Consider the following 25,223-nt stretch of genomic DNA (forward strand, 5'->3'; position numbering starts at 1 on the left):
GGGCGGAGGACAACAGGGGACACAGGTAGCATTCCTTTAGCAAAAAGGATAGCCTGAAGAAAAGATTTTAGCTGCTTAAAATCAGAGCTTAAACAGAATACAAGTCGAATATACTACAAGAAAATGGGAGGTATGCACATAAAAACTTAACAGTTTAGTATGTTAAGAAAGCAAATGTCACTTAAAATAGGTTTGACATAGCTGCCCAAAGTGAAATTTGAAAACAATAAGGCAGCCTATCTAAGTTTATGTCAGCATTAAAGAAATTTCTGTATGACAACTGGAGAAGACAATAGATGCAATGCAGCACATCCAGTTCTCTCCCAGAACTCACTTTAGTCCTTTCATAATCAACTGTGAAGTGGAATCTGCTATCATGATAGTACTGCGATACAGCAGCGGGTGAGAACTGGGATAAAGGTACTAATGGACTTTTACCCATGAGAGTGTTTCGCCAGCCTCAATGTCTTTGTAATAGCTTCAGCTTAGTTGACAGTAAAATTCCATTTGCACTCAGCTTGTATACTGGTATGCGTTTTGTTTGTTCTCCTCTTGACCTCATCCTGACCCGCATTCCTTTTTTGTATTCGCTTTATGCTTTGAAGTAGGGTCACAAAAATGCTAACCGCAAGACTGTTGACACCTGAGCAGCTGCCAAAAGCATCAGATCAATGACACGGATCCCACGGGAAGTTTGTCAACAAAAAATGACACATTTCAAGAGGGTTTTCTTCTTCTTAAATTCTTCTTAAATTCTCCAATTCCTACCGCACAACTCCTTTATACAGTATATAGATTTGTGGTAGAAACTAGAAACCATATCCTACTACTCTTTTAACTAGTGCTGATATAGCCAATACTTTCATCAACCTCAGTGGTATATCTGGTAGATTAAGGCCCGCAAAATTTGTCCTCAAAGTGTCAGTTTTACCTTTCTAACTGTACTGGAAAAGAAAGGGGGAAGGCAAAGCTGAGAAAACAGACTATGCAACACTCTACAGCACACACAGGCCCGTCTCAGCAAAGCTCTGGTCAAGTTCTCTGTGCCAGGACTGAGATGAAGGTGACTTAAGCCAGCTGCACTGGCTTCATGCCACTGGAGGATTTCTGCATGCTTGAAGACTCCTTAGCTAGCCACTTAGTAGAAAGCAGACAAAGCTGGCCTATTGCTGTGATCTGCAGAATTTAAAAGGTGAACTAGAACCACATGAACAATAGCATCTTAATGTGTGCAGCAGTGAGTACCGCTTACTTTCTTTGATTTCCTCAGGAAAAACTGCCACTGCTGCACTACTTGGACAGATACTTTAGAGTTACCCTGGTCCTTCAAAATCTGTAAGTACAAACTGGGAATTTCTCATTCCGAAAGCCTGTTGTTTTATGACAGTGCTATTTTGATTTCTTTCGTTGGGGAGGTGCAATGGGCTCAGGGTAGGCTCTGGCTTCTGACACTCACCTGCTGTGCTCTCCAGCCTCCTTCACTTCCTGTCTCCCACCTGCCATGCATTTGATGGTACCTGCACCAGGGCACAGCGCAGTCTAGGAACAGAGGTAAGTGGGGACAGGCACAGCACGGTGTAGCTCAGCGGCTGGAGGCAGCTGGCGCCGGCTGCTCCCGGGGCCGCTGCAGCCAGGGCTGGGGTGAGTGCCACTCTGTTCCCTCTGCTTTGCTTCCTTGCGCAGCCCTGGGAGCAGCACCCCTCCCCCTGCCCCTTCACTACTCCCAGCCTCACTCCCTCCCTCACTGCCATGGGAACATACCCCTATCTGTTACACTGTAAAGTGGGTTCACTTTATGCAAATTCGATTTATGCGCCATTCTCCTGGAATGCATATACCACATAAATCGAGGGAAACCTGTGGTCCTGAAGCTACCCACATAACCATGTCTATACCGTGCATGTATTAATTGTAGTTCGAAGGGGGCTGGGGTTCCCTGTTATAGGCTGGGGGGTACGGGGATATTTCCAAATACTCTTATTTGGCATCTAGCCATATTGAATGCCCAAGCCGATATTGTCCTCAACCAAACATGAGAAAACATTCTGCACAACATCTGAAACAGATCAGTTCTTACTTGCTTTCACTGTCACACTTTCACAGTTCAGCACCATGCATTTGATCATTGTTCATTATTTCAAATGTAGAATCCCTTGTAATTTTTCAGGGCTTCTTAAACAGGCCTATATTATTAGAATCAACTTAACTTTAAAACTTACTTCCAAAATCCGCCCTTTGTGTTTTTGTTTCATTTAATGCATACTGTGATTCCCACTGATTAATATCGCAGGTCTTAAAATGTTGGAGAGCTTCCCATAACAGTATCCAGTAAACTGACCACAGGTTGAAGTAGAAGTCAAAAGTACAGCTTCAGTATAAAAGATTTCCAGGATTGTGTGAGAAAAGCCAAGGCCTTCCTAAATTATGCATTATGTGCATTTAAAAAAAAAACCTGGCACACTACAATAAGGTAAGTATCCCACCTAAACAAAGTTAGTTACAATGGATGTTATTGTCTCAATATTTTTAGCCTTAAGGTCTTTCCCCTTGATAATTTTTCAGAATTCAGGGGCACTCCAGCCGAGAACCACTGAGCTAGACTATGCTAAGCAAACGCGGCAGATCCAAGACCTCATCCCACTTGGCCGTGCTCTTTCCACCATCTTCCCCTTCCCAGCCTCTGGCCTGTACCTAAAGGGGCAATCACTGCTCCTCCAGGGGCTTGAACATAAGTGACCAGAACCACATTCACCTCACAGCCCCTCCTGCCAGTCCTGGGAGCATGACAGGGACAGGAGCTAAGCCAGGCTAGAAAGTCCACTTGGCTGCACATGCATCCGAGCACGCTCTGGGAGCTTGGGGGCTGAGAAGCAGTCATGGGTGCTGCTTGTTGTGGGGCACTGGGTGGGAGGAGAAGTGACTGCTTACCTCCTGGCACACGGCCCAGACACTGTGGCACCCCTGAAAGGATCTTGTGGCAACCAGGGTGCCATAAAACCCCAGTTGAAAATCACCTTCAAACAAGGTATTAAGGCCAAATGGTCTAAATGTATAAATCTAAGAGCATAATGAATTAGAGGTAAGAACATAGAAGCGGTCTGAATAAGAACCTTGGTACATCTAGGTTGTTGCCTCAAGCCATTGTTAGGAGTTGAAGGAGGTAAATAACCTAAAATGCACTTGGGCAATGCTACAAAGTCAGCTGAATATGCATCTATCTGAAGGCAAAACCTGGCCCTAAACAGATACCAAGATGCATTTACATTATTGTATAAATACCACCTCAGTGAATGTTTTGATAAAATATTTGGGGTGAGGAAGGAATTTTACTCCTGGGCCAAACTGATATGGACTGTGGGGGTTTTTGCTTTCCTCTGTGGCAGGGGGTGTGACCCTCTACCTCAGATCTCTTGAGCATAGACTGATGTTTTATAGAAGCAGGACACTGGTTGCTTTGGTTTCCCTACTTTACCTGTGGTAGGATAGGGTGTTAGGTCTGTGTTGTGTCAGGGTTGAGGGTAGTTTTATGTAGAGTTAAGGTTATGGTTGTATGGGATGGTTTGGATAGGCAGGGGGCTGAACTAGATGACCTCTGGAAGTCCCTTCCAGACCTACTTCTCTATGACTTTACAACGAGAACAAATAAAACATTAGTAGGCATTCCAGATGGCAGAATCCCATGGAAATAAGTAACTGGCAATATTCAAATATTGACAACTGATCTTAGACTTTGTCTTACATGACACAAATCATTTTTCATTTGCACTGGACTCCCTCTAACTTAAAAAATGTAATATAGTGCCAGTAGGCATAAGTTGGAGATGTGATGCATTGCAGGCAATGTTTGGTCACATGTTTTGATCATGACCTATTATTAGTTCTTCTGAAAAGACATTATAACTAGAGTTAACATGGTTTTGAACCACTGATACCTTTGACAAGTGTTTGTTCTTAGGTATACCCTAAGGAATACAAACCAAATACTTTCCAAATTCACTTCTACCATAGGCCTTATTTATAACATGAATTCTCGGAATATTTTGGTAGGTAGACTGTTGCTCAATACATATTTTGCACATCTCTTTTCTTCTTCTAACCCTCTGTCACAGGGTGTACCTCCAGGAATGGCCACGGCACACTTTGGTGTCTGAACTACCCTACCTCACTTAGGCTCACCTGATCTCCCCAAACTACTGCCTAACCTCACTTGTTGCGCTTTAATGAAATGTTATTATAAAGTTACAGAGACTGTTCCCTGGGACTGGGATGAATCCTTACGTGCCCTCCCCCCTCTCTTTTACACCAATAGCTTCTTGATGTACCCAGCCCTGTCATTCTCAGGGCCTGCACCCCACTAACATATCAAGCTTCTGCCCCAGAGCTACCAGTTGTGGCCCGCTGGTCCTAATCAAACCTTAGGGGCATCAATTATGGCTTTCAGCCTTCCCCATAATGCCCATATCTCATGGGTGTTTATCTCCATTCATTGAGTCTCTCAGCTCAGATGCTTGTTCCTGCCCATTTGGGTTCCAGACCCTCTGTCCAGGCTTCAGCCCCCTCAGCCATAGCCCCATTCTCTAGCTATAGCCTTCAGCCTTAGTCCACCGGCTCTTGCTTCAGCTGCACGACCTCAGTCCTCTTATGGTCCTGCCCAGTGCAGAGGCTCCAGCTTCAGAGACCCCAAGCACCCTGGTGTGACCACCAAACTGCCCCTTATAGGCGCTCCCAAACCACCAGTAGTTACTCAAACCACTGCTGACTAGGAACTCTAACCCCGATGGGTCAATAAGGAAAAACACAAAAACACACCCTGTCAGGTGAACTGAAATAGCTCTCAGCAAAATTTTTAACTTTCCTGGAATCAGCTTATAAACTGGGCCAGCTCCTCCTATGCCAGTCAGCTGATCCTAACTCACAGTTCCAGCATAGGTGGTTTTCTATGATCCATTTTCAGCCTCATTTGCCTCCGGCTATCTCTGCCAGAGGCAATCAGGTTTCACCTGAGATCAGGTTTCACCTGAGATCAGTTTCTTTCCTATCGGCAGCATCTGCACCAATGACCAGTCTGGAGCTCCATTTCAGTGCAGCTTCTAATTAGATACCTTGTCTCCCCCATTAGCTGGGGCACTGACACCACAAGTCCTCCCGTTTTTTCTTCTCTGATTGGGGTTCTTTTCTCTACAGGGTCCAGGACTAAGTATCCTGTTCTGCAGCAACACTTTTCCTGTCCAAGTCCTTGCCCCTCTGGGCCACAAAAATTTTTGAAGGGGCCATTTCATTTGATCCTGTGCATCAGTCTTTTCTCTGTAACAGGGCTGGGGGGTCCCCTGTTACACCCTCCCCCTTCCCTTCTCCTCTCCTTTTCCCTCTCATTGCTTTTTGTTTGTGACATAGTTTGGTTTTACATGTACACTCAATATATACATTTTTCTGATTTTTATATGGTATTTTAAAAAAAGCAATAAAAATTATTAGGGGCTGCATGTGTTATGAAAGGAACAATGTTTTTATTTCCACCTATGCCAGTTTTTATTTTTTTAAAACTAGGCAAGTGCTTCAAAACATAAAGATATAAATCACTTATAACCTGAGGCTACATCCTACTGTGATGCTGTATTATTTAGCAAGTTTAGCAAGCTTTCAACTGTGAGAGAAGCTACCCAAACTCTGAACACAAGCAGGCAACTCACACTGGAGCTTGAGTCAGACTGCTCTAAACACATTATTCATACAGAATAATCCAAAGGCTTAACAAATGGACTTCAACAGGATCAAAATTTAGTCTTAAAAGTGCAGCAGATCTTAGCAAAACACCTCCGCCTGAAGTACTGTTATGGCAAAGTTTGAAAAGTTATTCTCCACTTGGAGGGGGAAAAGCAAAATCCAAAAGAAATGGATGGACCCGACACTGTATTAACTAAGAAAGCTAAAGGTACGCAGGCACTGAGAATCAATGCATAAGCAGTGTAGCCAGGAATTGTTAAAGGCAAACGAAATGAAGGAAAATGTTTCGCAATTTGATATGAAAGAGTTTGGGATGGATAAATCTAAACTGTTGCTACTGTTCATTATGGTGAAATTCCCATTCAGCACCCATTATTTGAGTAATGCAAAACACCTCAAGTAAGAGGAACAAAATGTCAATTTGTAGGCCTGTGCAAGTCAGCAGTGATCCAGTCTGGCTTCGGATCTGGCCGCTTTGGATGGCAGTGATCCAGTCCGGAGCTCCGGACCAGGTTTCCGCCTCGATCCAGCTGAAGCAGCTCCAAAGCTTCAGAGCCACCACGGAGATCTGGCCGTAGGGTATAATGGGGAATCAATGAAATATATCTATAACTTTGTTGTTTTGTGTCCAATTTGGATGAAACATGCAGGGATGATAGCCTCCACTGAGAGCATGGAACCTGCCAAGTTTCAGGAAGATCGGTGCAGGGGTTTTGGAGGAACTGTACCCCAAATTTTTGAAAGCCAAACTCCTGTCATGTCTATGTGTTACAACACAGGGGGGTCAAAACTGCAGGGCTGGTAGCTCTTACTGAGGCCACAAAGCCTGCCAAGTTTCAAGGAGATAGGTGTGGGGGTTTGTGGGGAACTGCACAACAAAGTTATAGATACTTTACTGTTTCCCCATTATACCCTGTGGCCAGATCTCCAAGGCGGCTCCGAAGCTCTTCGGGAAGCCTAATGAGGCCAGTGCTTTGACCGGGATGGGCTGCTTCGGACCCCGAAGTGTCCAAAGCTTTTCCAGATCCCAGGCTCTGTCTCAAGCCTCGCACAGCCCTATTAATTTGGCATGTAAAACTCAGTAAGCTTTTTCGGCACCTATACACATGCAGTAAGGCTGCTCCGACGCACTGTAATTACAATGAATTGAGTCTGCTGGAGCATGGTAATCACCGTGCTCCAGCACACTCCAGCATCACGTGTATCAGCATCCCCGCATTGAAAAATGGCAGTGGGGGCACTTCAAATAAAGCTTGTTTGACGAGCTTTAGTTAAAGCATCCCTGCCACCATTTTTAAGCACAGGGATGCTGATACATGTGACACGCTGGGTGCTTTAATTGTTTAATTAGAGTGGCTCTCGGAGCCACTCTAATTAAAGTACTTCTGCCCCCAACCAGAGCATGTGTATAAATGCCCTTCAACATCACTTTTTTAAAAAATGTGTTCACTGTTTTAGATTACAGCCCATTCCTCATTGGCACAGGAAGGCACTTTTGAGTAATAAAACAAACATGGCAAATATGGGACTGGAATAAACATTGCTTTATTCTTTTAACCTGAGGGTTCACAGGGGAGGCAGGACATACGTAATTCTTTATTCTGTGGAAGCTACAGCATTTCCAGGTAAAAGAGAAGCAGCAAACAATACTCCAACAATGGAAGAAATCTTTCAGGGACAAAATAAACTATAAGGTTTCTAAATGTAAAACTTTTGTTAGTTTCATCTCTTTTATCCTAGAAGTTATAAATGAGTAATATGCTTCTTATGATTTCTGTTTATCACTAGAATAATCTGTATTCATAACTGCACTTTCAGGAATAAGATGAAGTTATTTTGTTTTCAGCAGGTACAATTAGACAAGAAATACAGTATCAGCTTTCAAAGAAACTTAAGACTAGATCTAAATCCCTCTCTAAGCAGAGGACTTAAGCATAAGTTAAGTGCTTAAATCCCCAAAAGTGATCCAAATAAACCTTGCTCCAGCAGCTGCAAAACCTCTCAAGCACCTAAAAGGAATTTGGGGGCTGGGCAAATAGGTGTGGGGTCCACTGCCAAAATCTGAGGCACAGAGCTCAATCAGGGGTGTGTTGGTGGCACAACAGTGAGCAATGGCTGCACTAACCCCTGCTGTCACTACTTGCCTCCCCACTGCTGCAGTGGCAATCAAATCTTGCCAGAGAAGAGCCATGCCACAGTGACCCAGCTCAGAGGGTGGGGTCAGTTTGACATGCCTGCTGTACAAAAATAAGTTAGTGTTGCATTCTTAAAACTATGGCCATAGTTTCCACAGAATTCATGGAAACATATTCACAGAAAAATTCATGGTTCCATAATTGCTGTAAAAAGGGAAACTAAAAAGAAGAGATTTGCTGTGAGGGCTAGTCATTCCAAATACACACAAGTGCTTCAACAACAGTAATGATGGCAATAATAATTTGGTAAAATATCCTCAAATGATCAAGTGACAATAATTTTCCAGGGAGAGAGGTGCTTCCCATTTGTGCTTCATATTTACAGATGGCATCATGTTGGTGCTACGTAAAAATATCCAAGAAATCCTGTCCTTACTGAAGTCAGTAACAAATGCCTCCCAGACTTCAACTGGCCATGATTTTCCCCAAGTTAACTTTCATTTTTGCAAGGTATCTAACAAAAGCCACAGTAAAAAAAAAGAAAAGGAAAGGATTTTGCAACTAGAGAAACAAAAGGGCTAAATTCTGCTATGCAATATATAGGCGTAGACTCAGCAGAGGTACTCTACTTCTATTTCAGAGTAACAATGAGAAATTTGGTTTAAATTATAATAGGTAATGCAACAAAAAAGCAGCTCACCTTCCGAGGAGGAGGTCCATGGTCATCCAAATAAGTGGAATTTCCTAGAAAAAGGAGTGACAAAAAATTAAAATGCAAATTCAAACTCACCAAATAATGTAGTACGTATTTGTTGAAATGAATGTCTTTCACCCCAGTGGTTCTGAACTGTCAGGTAAACCAAACCAATAAATGCTCTGTTTTTATTCATATTTTACTTTAAAAAATACTAAATTGATCAGGCTTACCCACACAATTAAACATATAAATTCAGGCATCTCCATCAAGAATTCTATTTACAAAATAAAATCTAATGTTACCCTAGGACTGACTCTTAGATTTTGATACGATGAAGCCGCTAGGCCTGGTATGATATTGGAACTTGAATTCTGGTTTCTTCTACATGGTTCCACTCACCCATTTTCAATCTTTAAATATAAAAATGAATAAACCCCCATATTATTATGGCAAGCATCCCATTAACTTCAGTGGGCCATCTCTTGCAGGACATCAGGGAAATGCACTGGCTAGATATAGATGTATGGGGCACAGGCTTCTTTGGCCAGAAAGAAGATGGTTTGATAAATTTTTGCAGAGCTTTATGCAACACCAGAAAGAACACCAAGTGCTCTGGACTAAGGAGGTATGAAGGAGGTTTGCTTGAATAGCTTCATACAGCTAATTCGATGTCATACAACTAATTCATCCATCTTTACAAGGAAAATTCAAGGGTTTTTTTTCATTTTTTACCTAATTCTTTAAAGTTTAGAAATCAGCAGTCTGAGGTTGAGAGGGCTTCATCAATGAAACAATCAAACAATTAATTCAACAACAATTCAAATCTAGATGTCATGTAAAACCTATCCCAAATGATAATGGGCATTTATACATGTGCTTCACGAGGTGTGGGGCATTTATGCATGTGCTCCAAGAGCTGCGCTAATTAAAAGCTCCTGGAGTGTCATGTGTTTCAGTGTCCCTGCTCTGAAAAATGACAGCAGGGCACTTTGAGCTAGAGCTCGTTGAATGAGCTTTAGGTTCAAAGCACCTCACCACCATGTTTCAGTGCAGAGACACTGATGCACATGACACTGGAGGCTGCTGGAGTACGTTAATTTCCACACTCCATCAGACTTGATTAATTAAGTCTGCTCCGACGCATTGGAATTACAGTGCATTGGAACAGGCTCCCTGGATGTGTATAGGAGCCCATGAGATTTTTTTTCAAAGCTTCCTTTCTTTTGCATGCTTTCCACAAATACAGAGGCACTGATAATCTTAAATTAACTAAACTCTCTAAAAAAAAAATTACATTTTTTCAGTCACAGCATGTCTCAGATAACTGAAAACAAAATCTCATCTTCATGTTATTCTGATGTCAGACTCCCTGTCCTTATATGACTAATTATTTTATAACTGCAGGTAGTTTGGATGGCTTACTATTTTCTGCATACAAAGAAGTAATGCATCTACTATTCTGTTCTACCAATAAGATTCCAAATCACCTGGAAAGTTATTCCATTCATAGGCAACTAAAATAAGTCCTGTAAGGTTTTTCAATAATTGGTTCTTATATACCCACACCTACTGATAAGACATATTTGGTGTGGAAAGATTAGCAGTTCAGAAAAATATATAGCTACTTATAGACTGTAATAGCCAAAAAAGTATGCTAATACCCCTCTCTCCCCTGTTAGCCATAGACTACATTTCCCCATGATCCAGCTGTCAGTACACACTAGTTTTCCTTAACAATAAGGAGTTTGTATGGGGTAGTTAAACACATCTAGCAACAGCCCTCCTAGCCCTCCCGTAATTAATGCAGCCAAGAGAATGCTGTTATTGATTTTAAAATGGCTTTTATAGCTTTCTCTTAGCTTCAAGAAAAGTATTCTTTTCTGGTCTGTGTTAAAACAAGTGACCTTTATTAGGCAAGGCGGGCACTTTTTAAATAAATAAGCATATTAAAACATTGTAGATAACCTCTGAAAAAGTGGCAACTCATTAAATAGTATGAGATATGTAATGGGCCCTTTTGAAAATATTAACTCTATTATTGGAAGTAGTAAGTTAAACCTATCTATTCATATACGAAGTCATGCTACTACACTGAAGGTATTCCAGGCACTCAGAGTTTACTCTAATTAAAAGAACATTAATTATACCTTTAGCAAACGGCTGTCACAACTAATTTTGTTGAAGAGAAGGATCTGAATAACTGCTGCTTTCTTTTTCTCTTTGATTTCTAAAGAGATCATTACATTCATACTATGTACTACAGCTTGCACTGTGTTCTTTAGAAAGACTGAAATATAGTTGAACTAACTTCATGGAAGAAAAATGCTTTTGAAATGCACATTAAAATTGAATATGGTCAAATTATTAACACCTCACCCTTCTGCACCAGTCATTTGTTTATGCTCTATTCACTTCCCTCACCTCCCATTTTTAATGCCTATTTTCTGATGTTTCAGCTAATGGAATTATCTTCAAATTAGTCTAGGAACAGATATTTTGTAAGCTTGATTTCCTGCTTTTAAGCCAGATTTTAGATTTCAGCAGTCAGAATTGGTAATCTGCACATATTTAGAAGTCATTATTCAGTTTCTAACCTGGTAAAGGAACATTAATCTCCCACGGAAGTCTCTGGGCCAAATTCAGAAGTGACAAATGGTGATCAAGTTGGTCATGACACATTACAAATGGTGCCAGTTTAAAAAGAAGTATTGATTTGGAATCTAGAGAAGATAGCTCTCTTTCTTCCCTCCTCTACCTAGTGGTATAACAAACTGAGTTAGAGCTTGTGGGGTAAACCCTGCAGAAGGGGAAGGGGAAGGCTGCGAGTCTACTTTGATTCTGTTCTTCTTAAAGCATCAGCAGCTGGGAACTGTTTTTCAATGCTGCAGTGGCATGAACTCTGTACAGGTGGCAGTGGGGCTAAGGGGTGATTCCAGCACCACTGCTAACTTGGAGCCCATGTTCTGAGGCATGTTTCCCACTTACTTCAACCCTGTGAAGACTCCTCTGCAAATACTCCCATTGATCACACTACATTGCAGGATCAAGTCCTAAAGTTACAAAACCGCTGATACAGGACATGGCAGTACATGAGGAACATCTCTGCTAGGAAATCTGCAGAAAATCTAGACTCTTGAGCAGAATGAAAAAGAGGTCTTGGACTGCAAGTTAGGCATTACAACTGAGTTAGGATCTACAAGATGCTCGAAGAACTTGGGCAGAGAATGCTTAGTAACAGCATTAAGGACTATTATTTCTATGTCTTGTTCATAATGAAATACGGCAAGAACATTTTTTTAAAAAATCAGAAAGAAAGGCTTTTTTTTAGTATGTTGGAAGATGACCAAGATGAACTGAAAGTATTTGTGCATATTATGGAAGATCACTGGGGAGTAACTGAAGTGTGATAATTGTATTTGAACAAATTACCTACCATACAAAAAAAAGTTAAAAGAAAGTCACAGGAAAAAAAAATAAGTTTAGTGGGAAGGGAATATGAAGGTGAAATGTAGAGTTTTTAAAATTTCCCTGATTTTACTGAGGGGAAATCAATAGAACCAGCTGCCAAAGTGAATCAAGCACCCAATTTCCAGCAAATTTTAATTGCATTTGGGTGTTTCTGGTAGCTACCCCAGCCCTTGAGACTCTCCGGGCTGACTAAAATGAGGCAGCAAAACAACTCCCTCTCCCCTCCACATATATCTATTCAGCCCCAAAAGGAAAAAAAAAATAGTTTAGCAGCTGCTACACACCTTTTCCGCCCTGGAGAATAAAGTGTCAAAGACTTACTCTCCAACCATACAGCATGTAGACACATGGAAATCCCTTCATTAACAACCTGGATCCTGAAATGAAATGAAAGGAAGTTTTGCCACTGACTTCAGTCAGATTAGGACTGATCCCTAAAAATAATGTCCTGCTGCTACTTCTGGCCAGACATCATTTTTCAGCAGGTATTCTAAATGTGACCAGCAATTACAGGGGCCATTGTGTGGTAGAGGTCCCTAGAGACAGCTAACATAAAATTCTCTGCCCTTGCCTGCACAAGTGCCTTTTCACCTTAAAAACCTGCTACCACTGCAAACAGTAACATGGCTCCACAAGTTGATGTGCAAGTGGCCACCAGCATTTTGACCACTGTGTTAGACCTGTTCTGAGTGAGTGTAGCAGACACACTGATTAAGATTCCAACAGCTGGGGGAGAGAGCTAGAAAAAGGAGCCGGGAGGGAGCTGAGTGGAAAAGTATGCCACATACAATTTTTGCATACTCCACTGCAAATACTGCTAACTCACCAATTAACACCTCTGAGAGAAACAATGGGCTGCATGGGCTGTGGTCCTACAGACATGACATATACAGATTCAGATCTACTCAGAATTCAATGTATATTGTGCAAAGAAAAAAAAACCACTGGATGTGCTGGACTCCAGAAAAGAAGTGGAAAACTGGATGGCCGATTATAAATAATTGTTAGCAGTTCAATAAACTAAAGGATTCACTCAGATTCAAAGTGTGGGACTTGCAGATGGTCTGTTCTTGTTTTACCCAATATGACTTGGGTAAAATAAGAACCGTATGGAATAAAAGGTATTTTGCACGTGTGTTCCATACAGATATCACTTCTCCAGTTTGTGCAAGGCTGTCGGCAATGGAGCTACCAGCTTCTGCATGCTAATGAAATACTAATATGAAAAGTATGCAAGTCTCGAGGGACAGAAGGAATTGGCATAGATAAAGGGATATGAATATTGCAGGAGATTACAGCTAAATCTTCATACACATTTAGAAATATTGGCTTGCCAGAACAGATAGAGGGGAAATTGTTTGATGATTGGTTAATGACTCTGTAGTTGTTCCAGGTCAGAATCAAAACTCGGGTAGTCTTCTGCTCAGCTCAAGTAATTAGCCAGGCTTCCTTTGAAGTGCTGGAGTTGTTCAATTTTATAATGCAGATGACAAGAGTAGTGCTACTACTGCCGTTTCAGGAAACAAGACCTGATATGCAAGAGAGCAAGAATCTTCCGCTAATCCATCAGATTGGCTTGGCCCATGTATGGGCTCAGAGTTGGGTCTATCTTCTATAGGTTACTGTGGGGAGGACTCAGCCAGTATCCACTGGCCTGTGTTCTGCTCTGTCAGTTGGGAAACCATGCTGAGAAAATAGACTGTCATTTTGATGTGGCACTGGAGAAGTGCTGCACAAAAAGCAGCACTTCCTGGCCTTACACTGATCTCTCTCCTTCCTCCGGCCCTCGATGAGGAAAGCTGTGACTGGCTTTTTCCCATGCATGTCACCCCCTTGCCCATGGCCACTACCTGCTGCCCCACTCCCCATGCAGCCTGTCCTGCCATCCCAAGCAGGCGGGGTGGACCCTCATGCAGACAGCGGTGCCAGGTACGCTTAGAGCCCTAGAACATGCCGTGCCTCAGCCCTGGCAGGCCCCATGCAGCCAAGTGCCCGTGGCTGCTGGAGAAAAGCTGCTTTTGCAATGGCACCTGGTGCCGGGTAGAGTGAAATGTCCTTCACATAGCGCCTTACCCTGCCTGTGCACAGTCCAAAGTCTCTGCAGCAGCCCTGGCACTGAGGCCCTTGCTGCACGTGTGGCATCGCCATGGCAGCAGCAGGCAGCAGCCAGTAACAGTCCCTTTGTTGCTGAGTGCAGTGCACTGTAACTGCTCCCTGGTGCCCCCAGTTTGCTGGGACCTGCAGTCTGCCATAGGCTCAGGCTGGCAGAGGGGCACAGGGACTGGACTACGCTCGCCTGATGCACCTCTCACAATCTCTCTTAACCCATTTGATAACTAGTCGTGTTAAATACCTCATTTACTCTAATCTAAAAACCCTCAATTTAAGATGACCCCCCCAATAATTAGATTCCACAAAGAGAAATATTTTAATTTGGTGTTATTTTTATAAACAGACCTACTGACAAAAACTACAGAAATACCAGTAAGTCATAAATTCAACATTAGCTTCAATTTAATTCAAATATTAATTTAACTTAATCTATATCAGGTTCTGTCCGGACCCTGGTGAGGGCTCCTCCTTTCTTCAATCCTGGAACTTAGGACTGGTCACATTCACATGCATCTTCACTCTCGCACTCTTCAATGTTCTCATTTTCTCCTTCATCTTCCCACAAAACAGTTTTCAGTTCCATCCATGGCACTGGATATTTAGCACTTCTTGCTAAATAATGGATAATGGATTCTGAGGATACCGTTCCCCCAGAAGTGCTATGCTTGGCTTAATCTTCCCACCAGGTATAAGCGCTGGTTCCCTGTCAAAAGCCAGTGAGTACTGATACCGTAAATGGTCCTTAAAAGGCTTATTCTCTATGATATCCAGTACTTGGAGTTAAGATGTCATACCAGCAAGTACAACTACAAGAACACAATTCACTGAGCAAATTTTTGCTGTCACATCTGGTGTTAAATTCCCTGTGAATGAATCTAACACTAAAAATCCTCTTTTCTTTAGCAGTGCCCCAGGTCACCATTTTCACACATCTAACCAGTCATTCCTCAGTTCACTTGACATCCATCCTTGTTCTAGTCACTATTCCTGGTAGCAACTTTTATCGTGGAAGAGTTCCATGTTTCAAAATCACATAAGGTGGCAATTTTCTCCCATCTGCCAATACTGCTAACATCACTGTAATTCGCTACTTTTCGTTTTCTGTATTTCTCATAATTATGGATTTTGCATTTTTCTCATGGATAGTGATATTGCTTGGCATGTGAAAATAGACTGGAATCTCATCAGCATTGCCTGTCTGGCATAGCAGGTAATCATGAGTTTTGCATAGCCCAATAATGCACCGCACCGCTGGGGTTCAACAAGTTTTTCCCAACAGTCTGACAGTAATTTTTTTCATGTGATGTTCATAGTCTCAGGGCTAAGCCACTGTCACATCCTTTAGATATACCAACCACTACTTGCTTTGAATCTTTGAAGGGGAATGTTCAATTCTTTCACTATTTCTAATGCCTTGAGTCAAAGCACTTCACAGGTGATTGGCATTCCCTCTTTTCTCTTTTCTTGAACATACTTGACAACTTGCCTATCACTTTCAGGAAAGTGACCTTCTTTTGGACTCCGAAATGTTTTCCATGTGGACTTAGCAGTCTCGAATTTTCCTTTTAAATCATCTCCATAGACACATATTTGCTTCAGTAGCATTATATTTTCTTCCCACCTCACAATTACTTGTTTTTTCAGAATAATTTATAACATTCATTTTAAAATTTGTATCACAGTTGCACCTCATTCCTTTTAGCATCTTCACATTTGTACCACTACTGCTTTTTTTTTCCACATGGTCTGTCATGGGGGTTTCCTTGCCACTGTTCAGCCCACAGAAATTACCATGGGTTTCTACAGTTTTAAATTTTGGCCAGTCAGTGGTGATCAGGCCCTATAATCTGCTGCTTTCCCTGCTACTCCACCAGTTGCTACCCTTCCAGCTGCCCCTCCACTGGGTGCCTTGCTGCTACTTGCCTTGCTACTGTTAGGTGCCTTGTCATATGCTGGTTCCCTTGGTGCCACTGACTGAAGCCTTGCTGTGTGCTAGATCCCTCAACAGCGTGCTCATACTGGGTCCTTCATCACCACTTCAAGGTTCCTTATCACATACTGGACCCCTGATCAGCAAGCACATTTTGGGTCCTTTGTTGCTGCTGCCAGGTCCCTTGCCACCGCATGCTGAGTCCCTTGCTGCCACTGCTGGGAGCCTTGCCACGTGCTGGATCTCTTGATGCTGCTGCTAGGAGTCTCACTGCACGCTAGATTCCTCCATATTACTTCCTGGACCCTTGCCACGCACTGGGTCCCTCGCTGCATGCTATGTCCCTTGTCACTGCAAGTCAGGTCCCTCCCTGCAGCATGCAGGGTGCCTGGTTGGTCCTCAGGGGTGCCTCCTCCCTGAGTGCTGGCCAGCCCTTGCAGGGTCCCTCCTTGCTGCATGCCTGGCCAGCCTCTCCCCACAGCACGCTGGATGCCTGGCAGGCAGGTGATCAAGTCACTCCCAGCTACTGCCTGCCTGGCGGGTGCTGAGGCCACTCAGCATGAAGTGGCCAGGCTCCTTGCACACAGTTCAAAATGACACAGCAGACACAGGCCAGGTACCATCTCCACAGCATGTGGGGTTTCTGGCCAGCACATGCCAAGTTGCTCTGAGCTGCTGTCCCAGTGGCAGGTGCCGAAGCAACCTAGCACACAGCAAGGGACCCAGCAAGGCTGCCAGTGTGTGATGAGTTGCTCCAGCACCCACTGCTGGGGCAGCAGCTCAAAGTGACTCGGCACATGCTGGCCAGAAGCCTCACATGCCATGGGGATGGTGCCTGGCTGGCACCAGCCAGGTCATTTCCAGGTGCATGTGAGGTTTCCAGCCAGAGGGTGCTGAAACAACTTGGCACACACTGGCAGGCAGCAGCTTGGAGTGACCCTGCACCCGCCGGCCAGGAACCCTGCATACTTGGTGGGAACTTGGGTGCCCTCTGCTGGCTGGCCACATACATTTTCTGGTTTCAGGTAAGTTGTATGCCATCATAAGATGAGACTTGATTTTCACCAGGTTGAATGGGAGGGAAAAAAACCACACATCTTATAATCAAGTAGATATGGTAAGTAGCTGCACTGAAGTCAATGGGTTCACCGGCACAAGTAAAGTTTGTAGGATCAGATTGTTTTCAGAAGAGTTGCTCCTTCGTAGCTCTACATCTCTTCTATTTGTATATGCGGAATGTAATTAACAGATTCACAGACATTTAGAGCTGGAAGGGATCTCGTGAGAATCAAAAGGCTGAGGGGGGACCTGGTGACCGTCTATAAACTCACTAGGGGGGACCAGAAGGGTTTGGGAGAGCCCTTGTTTCCCCTAGCGCCCCCTGGCATAACAAGGAATAACGGCCACAAGTTGTTGGAGAGTAGGTTTAGATTAGACATCCACAATAACTACTTCACAGTTAGGAACCAAGGGAAGTGGTGCTGGCTCCTACCCTGGGGGTTGTTAAGAAGAGGCTTGATGCCTACCTGGCTGGAGTCATCTGAACCCAGTTTTTCTCCTGCTGAGGCAGGGGGTCGGACTTGAAGATCTACAAGGTCCCTCCCGACCCAACTTCTACGATTCTATATCTTTCTACTGCTTTCCCTAATTGGCATAAGTAGCTCTGGAATTCATTTCTTAGACAAAACTCTAGCTATGAATTTTTGCAAATTAATTTCAATCACTACCAGTTTTCCTTTCCTTAAAGCTTAAATTTCTTGTCATCTTCTATAATTTGACCACAAGTGCATAATGCAATATAAAAGGTAGATTAGGAACATACTGTGCCTGTACAGGCTATTTTTTTCCTCCGACACACTAGTAAACCTGTATAAAATTTTATTATTCTCACATACCAACAAAAAAAGTAAAACTTCAGCTGGTTTTAGACTTCAGCATGATTTAATGTAAATATTTTCCATTAGTATAAATGATTTGGCCAATACTGCTCATTTTCACACTATCAAATTATTGGATTAAGTTTCTAAAAAACATTTGTGCCTTATGCATTGCCTGTGATCTCAGATAAATTGACACTCCAATGAGGGAAAGTATGCTCTGTTTAAGTCCTTTATGTTGAACTACACATAACATTTTTTAAACTAATATGCCAAGCTTAAATAAGCACACACTACTGGCTCTATTTGAACTTTTTCTTTCCATTTGTATTACTATTCAAATCACAGGTACCATAAAAAGACAAGTTAACTCCTCTGTTGTCAGTCCAGTTTCCATTTGCAGCGTCTTATGTAGTAAATCCCAACCCATAGTATAGTTGGTTACACTTAATAGGAGAGTCAGTTAAACAAAAAGTCACCATGCTTGTGATAATTTTGAAACGCATTTTCTACTCTTTAATGATCAGTACGTGCTGCTGCTAGCTGTCCCCAGGGAACGAACATTCCCATCCATGGGGACGGGACGCAGCCTTAGATGCTGAAGTATCACTTAGAAGCCTAATCGGCGCAACAGGATCTGGCCCCAGGGATTTCACTCCCAAACACAAAGCTACTTCATACATGCATTCAGCTTCTGAAAATCACAGTAGAGGAAAATTTTAAATATAGAAGTTAAAGGGCTCATAGTTGGTTTCAAAAAGTAACGTTAAGTAATCCCCACAGTCTTAAACCCATATCACTCCTTAAAAATATACCACTTGTTTCAGTCTCTAGCGGGATTAAACTGAGGGAAAAAAAGACTATAAAACATTCTCACAGCAAAGGTCAACAACTACTGGGGTCTGCATAAAGGGCCTATTTTAAGAAAAAAATTGAACTATTACACAGCTATATTTGCAGTCTGCATATAATGGTAAATGGAATCATTCATAAGGATATTATTTCTCCTTTGCTTTCCACCTGTCCTGTAAAACACCTGCTCTTTTTATGCTGCTAGGAACTAGTCCTTACCAGTGCGAAATGCAGCTTGATCAAAATATTAATAAGCCATGGTATGGTATTTTGATTCATTGAGGTTTAAGCTGTCTCTTTAAAACAGTCTTTGACCATACTTATCCTTCAGGATGCAAACATTTGCTACTGGCAATAATTACTTAGGCGTACTCTTTATTTCTTTTTAGGTCTCCTTCCTGTGTTTTATTTAGATTGCAGAACCACATCAGTATGTCATCACCATGACACGGTAGTTTAGTAGACCTCTAACTGCTACTCACTAGCTCTGCCGCAGACCATGCCTCTTATAAAAGACCTCTTAAAATATACAAAACATTTTGGTGCAACATAGACTGTCACCACATAGCAACACTATCGTGGGTACAGCCTCTCAATACCACAGTATACACTAACAAAAGAATTAAAAAGTCTTTTGATGGCATGAACTACAATAGTGATCTTGCTTTGCACTGAGGACTAGGAAAAATTGTAACGATCAACTGAATTTGATGACTTAGCAGGTAAACAAATTAAAGCAGGGATGCTGATTAATTAAGTGCAATATGTTCATTACTGAGGAATTTGGATGACAGCCCTTGATAGCATTAACAACTGTTCTGTAGCCCAATAGATAGTGTTAGTAACAGAAGGCCTGTAGTTGCGTATTACACCTTTGCCAAGAAAAGAGGGAGAAGCTGTTCATTCAACTAAAAACGATTTTCTTCTAACATACTGCATTTTCTTGTATACAACATTCATTCCCCCACTCCCCCCACAAAAATCACTTGCTGGAAATTGGGGCACGCATTTTCAGTGAGGAAATACAGTAGTAGCAATATCTGTTGCAAGACCATCTGTTGAGAGAGGGACAAAGTAATGCCAAATTGCATGCTGCATGAGGGACAGCACAGCAAATATGCAAGGCTCTAGTTGCTGGCTAGACACTGTCCCTTTCTCCAGGCAGAAGCACAGACTGCGGAAGTTGATGTTGACTCAGTAGCAGCCTCTGGCTGAGCACCTGGAGCTTGGCTCCGCTTTAAATACAGAAGAGCTCAGCCACCAGTGCTGGGGCAGAATATTAGCTGGGTGGGCCATCAGCAGACTCCGCAGGTGCTGCTGGCCAGGGCTGGACCCTCAGTTGACCTGGCAGGCACTCTTGTTTGCCTACACAGAACGAGAAGAGGAGCTGGGCAGATTGACTCAGCCAGCAACACCCTGGGTGTCTTGCAGGAAGGGGGTTAATAGAGCAGTCACAATATTTTGCTTCTCCTCTAGTGCAGCTGCCTGTGTTTTCCCTAGGAAAATACTATGCTTACCAGTATTTTCAAAGAAAGAACTTTTTTCTTCATTCTGCCTTTCAAAGCCAAAGTGCATGTCTTATGGGGGCAGGTGGGGGACAGGACATGTATGTGAGACGAAATGGTATTAATTTACTTCACCTTTACAAAGCTTAAAGAAATGTTCTTGTACCCACCTAAATTTAAATAGGTACATGCGGTTAGAGCCCAAGAGCTATGTCCTACTTAGTGTACGTTGTCCTAATTGAAAGCATTCTAAAACTTTTTTAAAAATGCAATGAGTTTAGACTGAATTATCTTGTGATATTTTCCATCTTCATTAAGGATCACTGTTCTGATACATTAGAAGTTTTGTAAGTACAATCATTTTGCAGTTAAAGTATTTAATCCTGAGTGAATAATAATTGAGCATACAAGTCACCACTCATAACTAAGTCCCTTTCACCACAATTGGCCATCCTTATTCAAGAGATACAGGCAGTCCTCAGACTTACGACACAATTGGTTCCTGAAAGCTGTGTCTTAAATCAAAATGTCATATCCCAGAACCAATTTTCCCATAGGAACAATGTTATACATGGGGGATTGGTTCCTTTATGACCCTTGATACAGCTGCATCCAGCTGGAAAGTCTGGTATGGTGGAAGGGGACAGGGAAGGGATAGTGGGAGGCGCAGATCAAGGCCTCCTGCAGTGAGGGAAGGGCTGGGGCTGAGGCAAGTTGCTTGTCTGATTGCTTCTGCTACTTGTCTGGGAGGGCACTGGGGGGGGGGCTCGCTCCCACTACAACTCCAGCCCTGCCCCACACAGATCCGGGGCCACACCCCCCCCATGCCAGATAAGCAACTTGCCCCAGCCGCAGGCCCCCCCTCACAGTGCAGGGCCTTGATATGCACCCCCCCCCCCATGCCCTTTGCCTTCTCCCTCCCCTTCCACCACACCACTTACCAGCTGGACGCAGCTGTATCCAGCGTCAAAGTTGAAACTCATGTTGCAAGGTCAAAACAGGGTGTCAGTTTATAAACGTCTTAAGTGCCCTTTATCGTAAGTCAAAAAGTTGTAAGTTGAGGACTGCCTGTACATAAGTTAGCTGTACTAGCAGAAGAACAAAATCAAGTCTTATGACCTTTGCATGAAATATTTGCTGCTTGTTGAGGCAAGGGGAAAAAAAGCCTAAGTTTTCAAAATTAACCAAGAGGAATTTTAGGTACCTAATTTGAGGTTGGAAAAGGGCTTATTTTCAAGGATTCTCATAATGTTCGGGAAATCAGGCCTCTCTTTAAAGGTGTCTTACATTAGGCACTCAAAAACTAAGAAATCCAATCCTTTTTTTTTTGATAATGAAGGCCACTGTTTCCGTGTCAAAATTTTGCTAGATAATTAACCATATATTATAAATACAGTCATTAACATCTTACAATGTTAATAACCATAAATGTTTTAACCCTGGTGGCTGTGAACTACTTCAACAGCATGGAAGATACAAGACTTGTAACAGACTCCAATTGTTTGCAATGGGAAAAGGACTTGACTCTAAAACACTGTGAAGTGGGCATCAGCATTTAAACTTTAAATTTACTTGAGGTTTTGATTTAAATAAATATAATTTTATTTACTCTGCAGACAGACGAGATTATGGGTTTGTGAAAGAACAATAATAATTTTAAAAACCTCCCCCTCAGGTTGATAGTCGCCTCATCATATTTTTGCTAGGGTTTCCTTCCCAACATCTCCAAATTCACCCCTTCCTAACACAAGCCATTATTTCAGGTGCTAACCTTCCCGCACCGCCACTATTAGAATCTCATCTGACTACCACCTCCCCCTGCGATTTATCCTAAATGCAGCTGTGAAAACACTGTCCCAGGCCTGGCATTCTGACTACATTCAAAATATATTTAAATGCTTTTAGTGGTTTCCTCTCGCTTTCTGTATCAAATTGTATTGTATTTTTGGTGCAGCATGTACAATTAAGGGCTTTGCAAATACAGGGTTTCCAGAAATGTAAACACTGAAAACAATCAGTTTTTCTCTAGTTCATTCTCAGAAATGACTTGAACCATTTTTGCTGAAATTAGAGACAGGTATGTTGCAGTATGAGACTCTGAAAACTGAATCTCAAGTGATAGTTTAAGATATTATATAAAAGATCTGTTTTGGAGCCCTGCAAACACTTACTCACTAGTATATAGTAGTGTTTTAAATCCAAGGGAGTAACTTGTATAAAAAACTTTACAATAGTACCGCTTGCAGGATTCAGCCTTTAGAATACTGTCTCTTGATGTAGCTACATAATATAGTAGTTTATATCAGTTCAAAATTACAACGCCACTTATTTTACTTACTTTTTCCAAAATTGTGTGTCATCTTACACATTTAACTAAATCATAAACCAACATCACATACAGTTCTAGAAAAACCTCAAAATATTTCGCCTTTTTAGTTCATGGAAACTTAAAAAGGAAAAGGCATAAATATGGGGCTGTCAGTCAGAAAGCATGGTGAATGAACACACACAGGATTTTGCATCGACAGTTATATGAGGCTCATATATAACCAAAGCATTTGCCAGAAACCCTGAAAGACCCAGACACCCACATACCACCCTTTGTGAATACCATGGTTTTGGGTTGTTTTACTTTTTTGGTGTTTTGTTTTGTTTTTTAATTCAGGACAGCTCAGCACATTAATCACGTTGTGGGGGTGGGGGTGTGGTTATGCCAAAAACAAAACAAAAAACCCACAAAACAAACAAAACATTTCATCTAAAATTTGACAGAAATACTTGAAAGGCTGGCTTTTCACTATGTTTTTGATTTATTCATCACTTTTTCCCTATCCCTGCTTAAAAAGCATGTTTCATTAACATAAATCATAGCTTAATTCCACATAAAATTTCCACAGGAAGAAAAATTGACTTTGCATTTGATTTATCATTTCATATTGAGCTATCGTATTTTTGTTTTGGTAGGGCAAGTTGCCAATAGGTAAGGCAGGCCCTTCTCAGTCAAGAGAAAGTTTCTAAGTCCCTTTGCCTGTTTCTAAAACTGGTCACTGAATTCTCAATTTAAGATTTTTAAATACCTTGCCTTTCCAACAATTAACTAACATAAATCATTTGCTATCAGTCAGTGCCTCCAGATGAAAAAGGTCTTGTTCTTTATGGCATCACAATATTTGGATATTGGATATTCTCTTGTCATAATCCTAACTACCAAAGAAAAAGAGAATGGTCTTGGGGCTGAGACACTGGATTAAAGACAAACTTTGATTTTCATTGCTACAGATTTTTTGTCCATTTGGGCAAGTTGCTTAACACTACTATTTCTCAATTTTCATTTGATAATAGAGAGGATACCTCACTGTCTCAGACAAGTTTGGAATATATATTCACTCTTTGTGAGGCACTCAATGAGCACAAAAGAAAATCACAAAGTAATTTTTTTTGTTTTCTTATTTAAATATTGCTTTTATAAATTATTATTTTAATTAAAGTATTTATTGGATGATTATAAATTATTGAATAAAATACTATATTGTTATTATTTCAGACCTGTTTGTCTAGGTTCTTAGACTGTGCCCATTGCTAATTAATGTGGATTCCTTAGTGACAGGTACTCGGTGAAAATTTTTACTTTAAAAGTAACACGTATAAAAGCCTAAGACACTGTTGGTGTTCACATCTAACAATTTTCACAATTGCTGACTCTTCTGGAAGTTATAAATATGTTGGGTTCCAATTTAAAAACACAAGGTCAAAAATAAAGATTAGTGTGGATGATTCTGTGGAAGTCTAGAATAAAAAAAATCAACAGCATTAAATTCCTCCTCCCTTCAGGTTTCCCAAAAAATGAATTAACAAGTTGTTAACAAAGTCCTAGCAAGTTTATGGGATGTTAAGTTTATGGGCTTGCATAGGAGTTTCTCCAACTGGATTTAACCGACCCAGCCTAACGTGTCTACTGAAGTTAGCATCATCACTGGGATTAAACAGACGTTACAGACCTCGCATAAAAAGCCCGATCAAGGTGTCTGCACCATTGGGACGTGGACTTGCAGCAGGTTGTGCACACACAGATATAGCAGCGGGATAACCAGCTCGGAGCTGAAGGCTGCAGAATGCATACACGCTATTGGACACCTGCAACTCTGGGCCAGGAAGCCCGGGTAAAAGAAAGAGGCTGAGGAGAGGTCTAAGAGGGCTGCAGTGAGGTCTGCATCTGAGGGGGGCTGCTACCAAGACAATTGCTTCTGAGGACTACTCACAAAATAACTGTTTCTGAGTGAGCTGCTACTGAGGGCAGAGGAGCCATAAGCTATGGAGTACCCAGGATCTCCTGATATCCTTTACTAAAGGAGCAGGGTTTGTGCAAACCAGTTCCCCTCCCCACAGATTTCAGGTGCTCCCCTCTGCTGGCGTATATGCCTCTTATAAATTGCCTAAGTGTTAAAGTTGACAAGATAATTTCTTCTGCTACATGATAAGTATTTCCTTCTATTTGCTAGTAGAGATTATTATTCAGTTCATTGAAAATATTTTGTTTGTTATTTATGGAATGCTGAATTTGTTAATCTCTTGGTTATTATTGTAAATAATAAATTATTGTAAATAGTCATTTAATGTGCAGGGAAAACCACAGGAGAGCATTTCACTGAGTGGTGGCTCCCAGCCTGTAGATGGAGTGGAAGTTGACTGAGACGCATTGTCACCCCAGGATCCCAACAATTTGGATGTGACTGCAGGTAGCACCACTGCCAGGGTTATACTAGTACAGCAATCAAATAGTTTATATACTCGTATTGCCCCACTGTACTATAAGACAACCACACAAAATACTGCTTTTTTCCTCTGATATGAGGATTTTTTACCCTTATTTTTCAACTTTTTTTTTTTTTTTTTTTTTTTTTTTTTTTTTTTTAAAAAAATGGG

General features: G+C 41.8%; 1 protein-coding gene across 1 annotated transcript in view; it reads right to left on the reverse strand.

The window, feature by feature from the left end:
* UST (uronyl 2-sulfotransferase) overlaps positions 1–25,223 on the reverse strand; it is a 388,259-nt gene that overhangs the window by 240,704 nt on the left and 122,332 nt on the right. Inside the window, exon 3 of the mRNA XM_019526747.1 lies at positions 8,560–8,603. Within this exon, the coding sequence (XP_019382292.1) occupies positions 8,560–8,603 (44 nt within the window). The remainder of the gene's footprint in view (positions 1–8,559; positions 8,604–25,223) is intronic.

Source organism: Gavialis gangeticus, unplaced genomic scaffold (genome assembly GCF_001723915.1).
Source record: "Gavialis gangeticus isolate Ggan-Ray unplaced genomic scaffold, GavGan_comp1, whole genome shotgun sequence".
In the NCBI taxonomy this organism is placed as follows: Eukaryota; Metazoa; Chordata; order Crocodylia; family Gavialidae; genus Gavialis; species Gavialis gangeticus.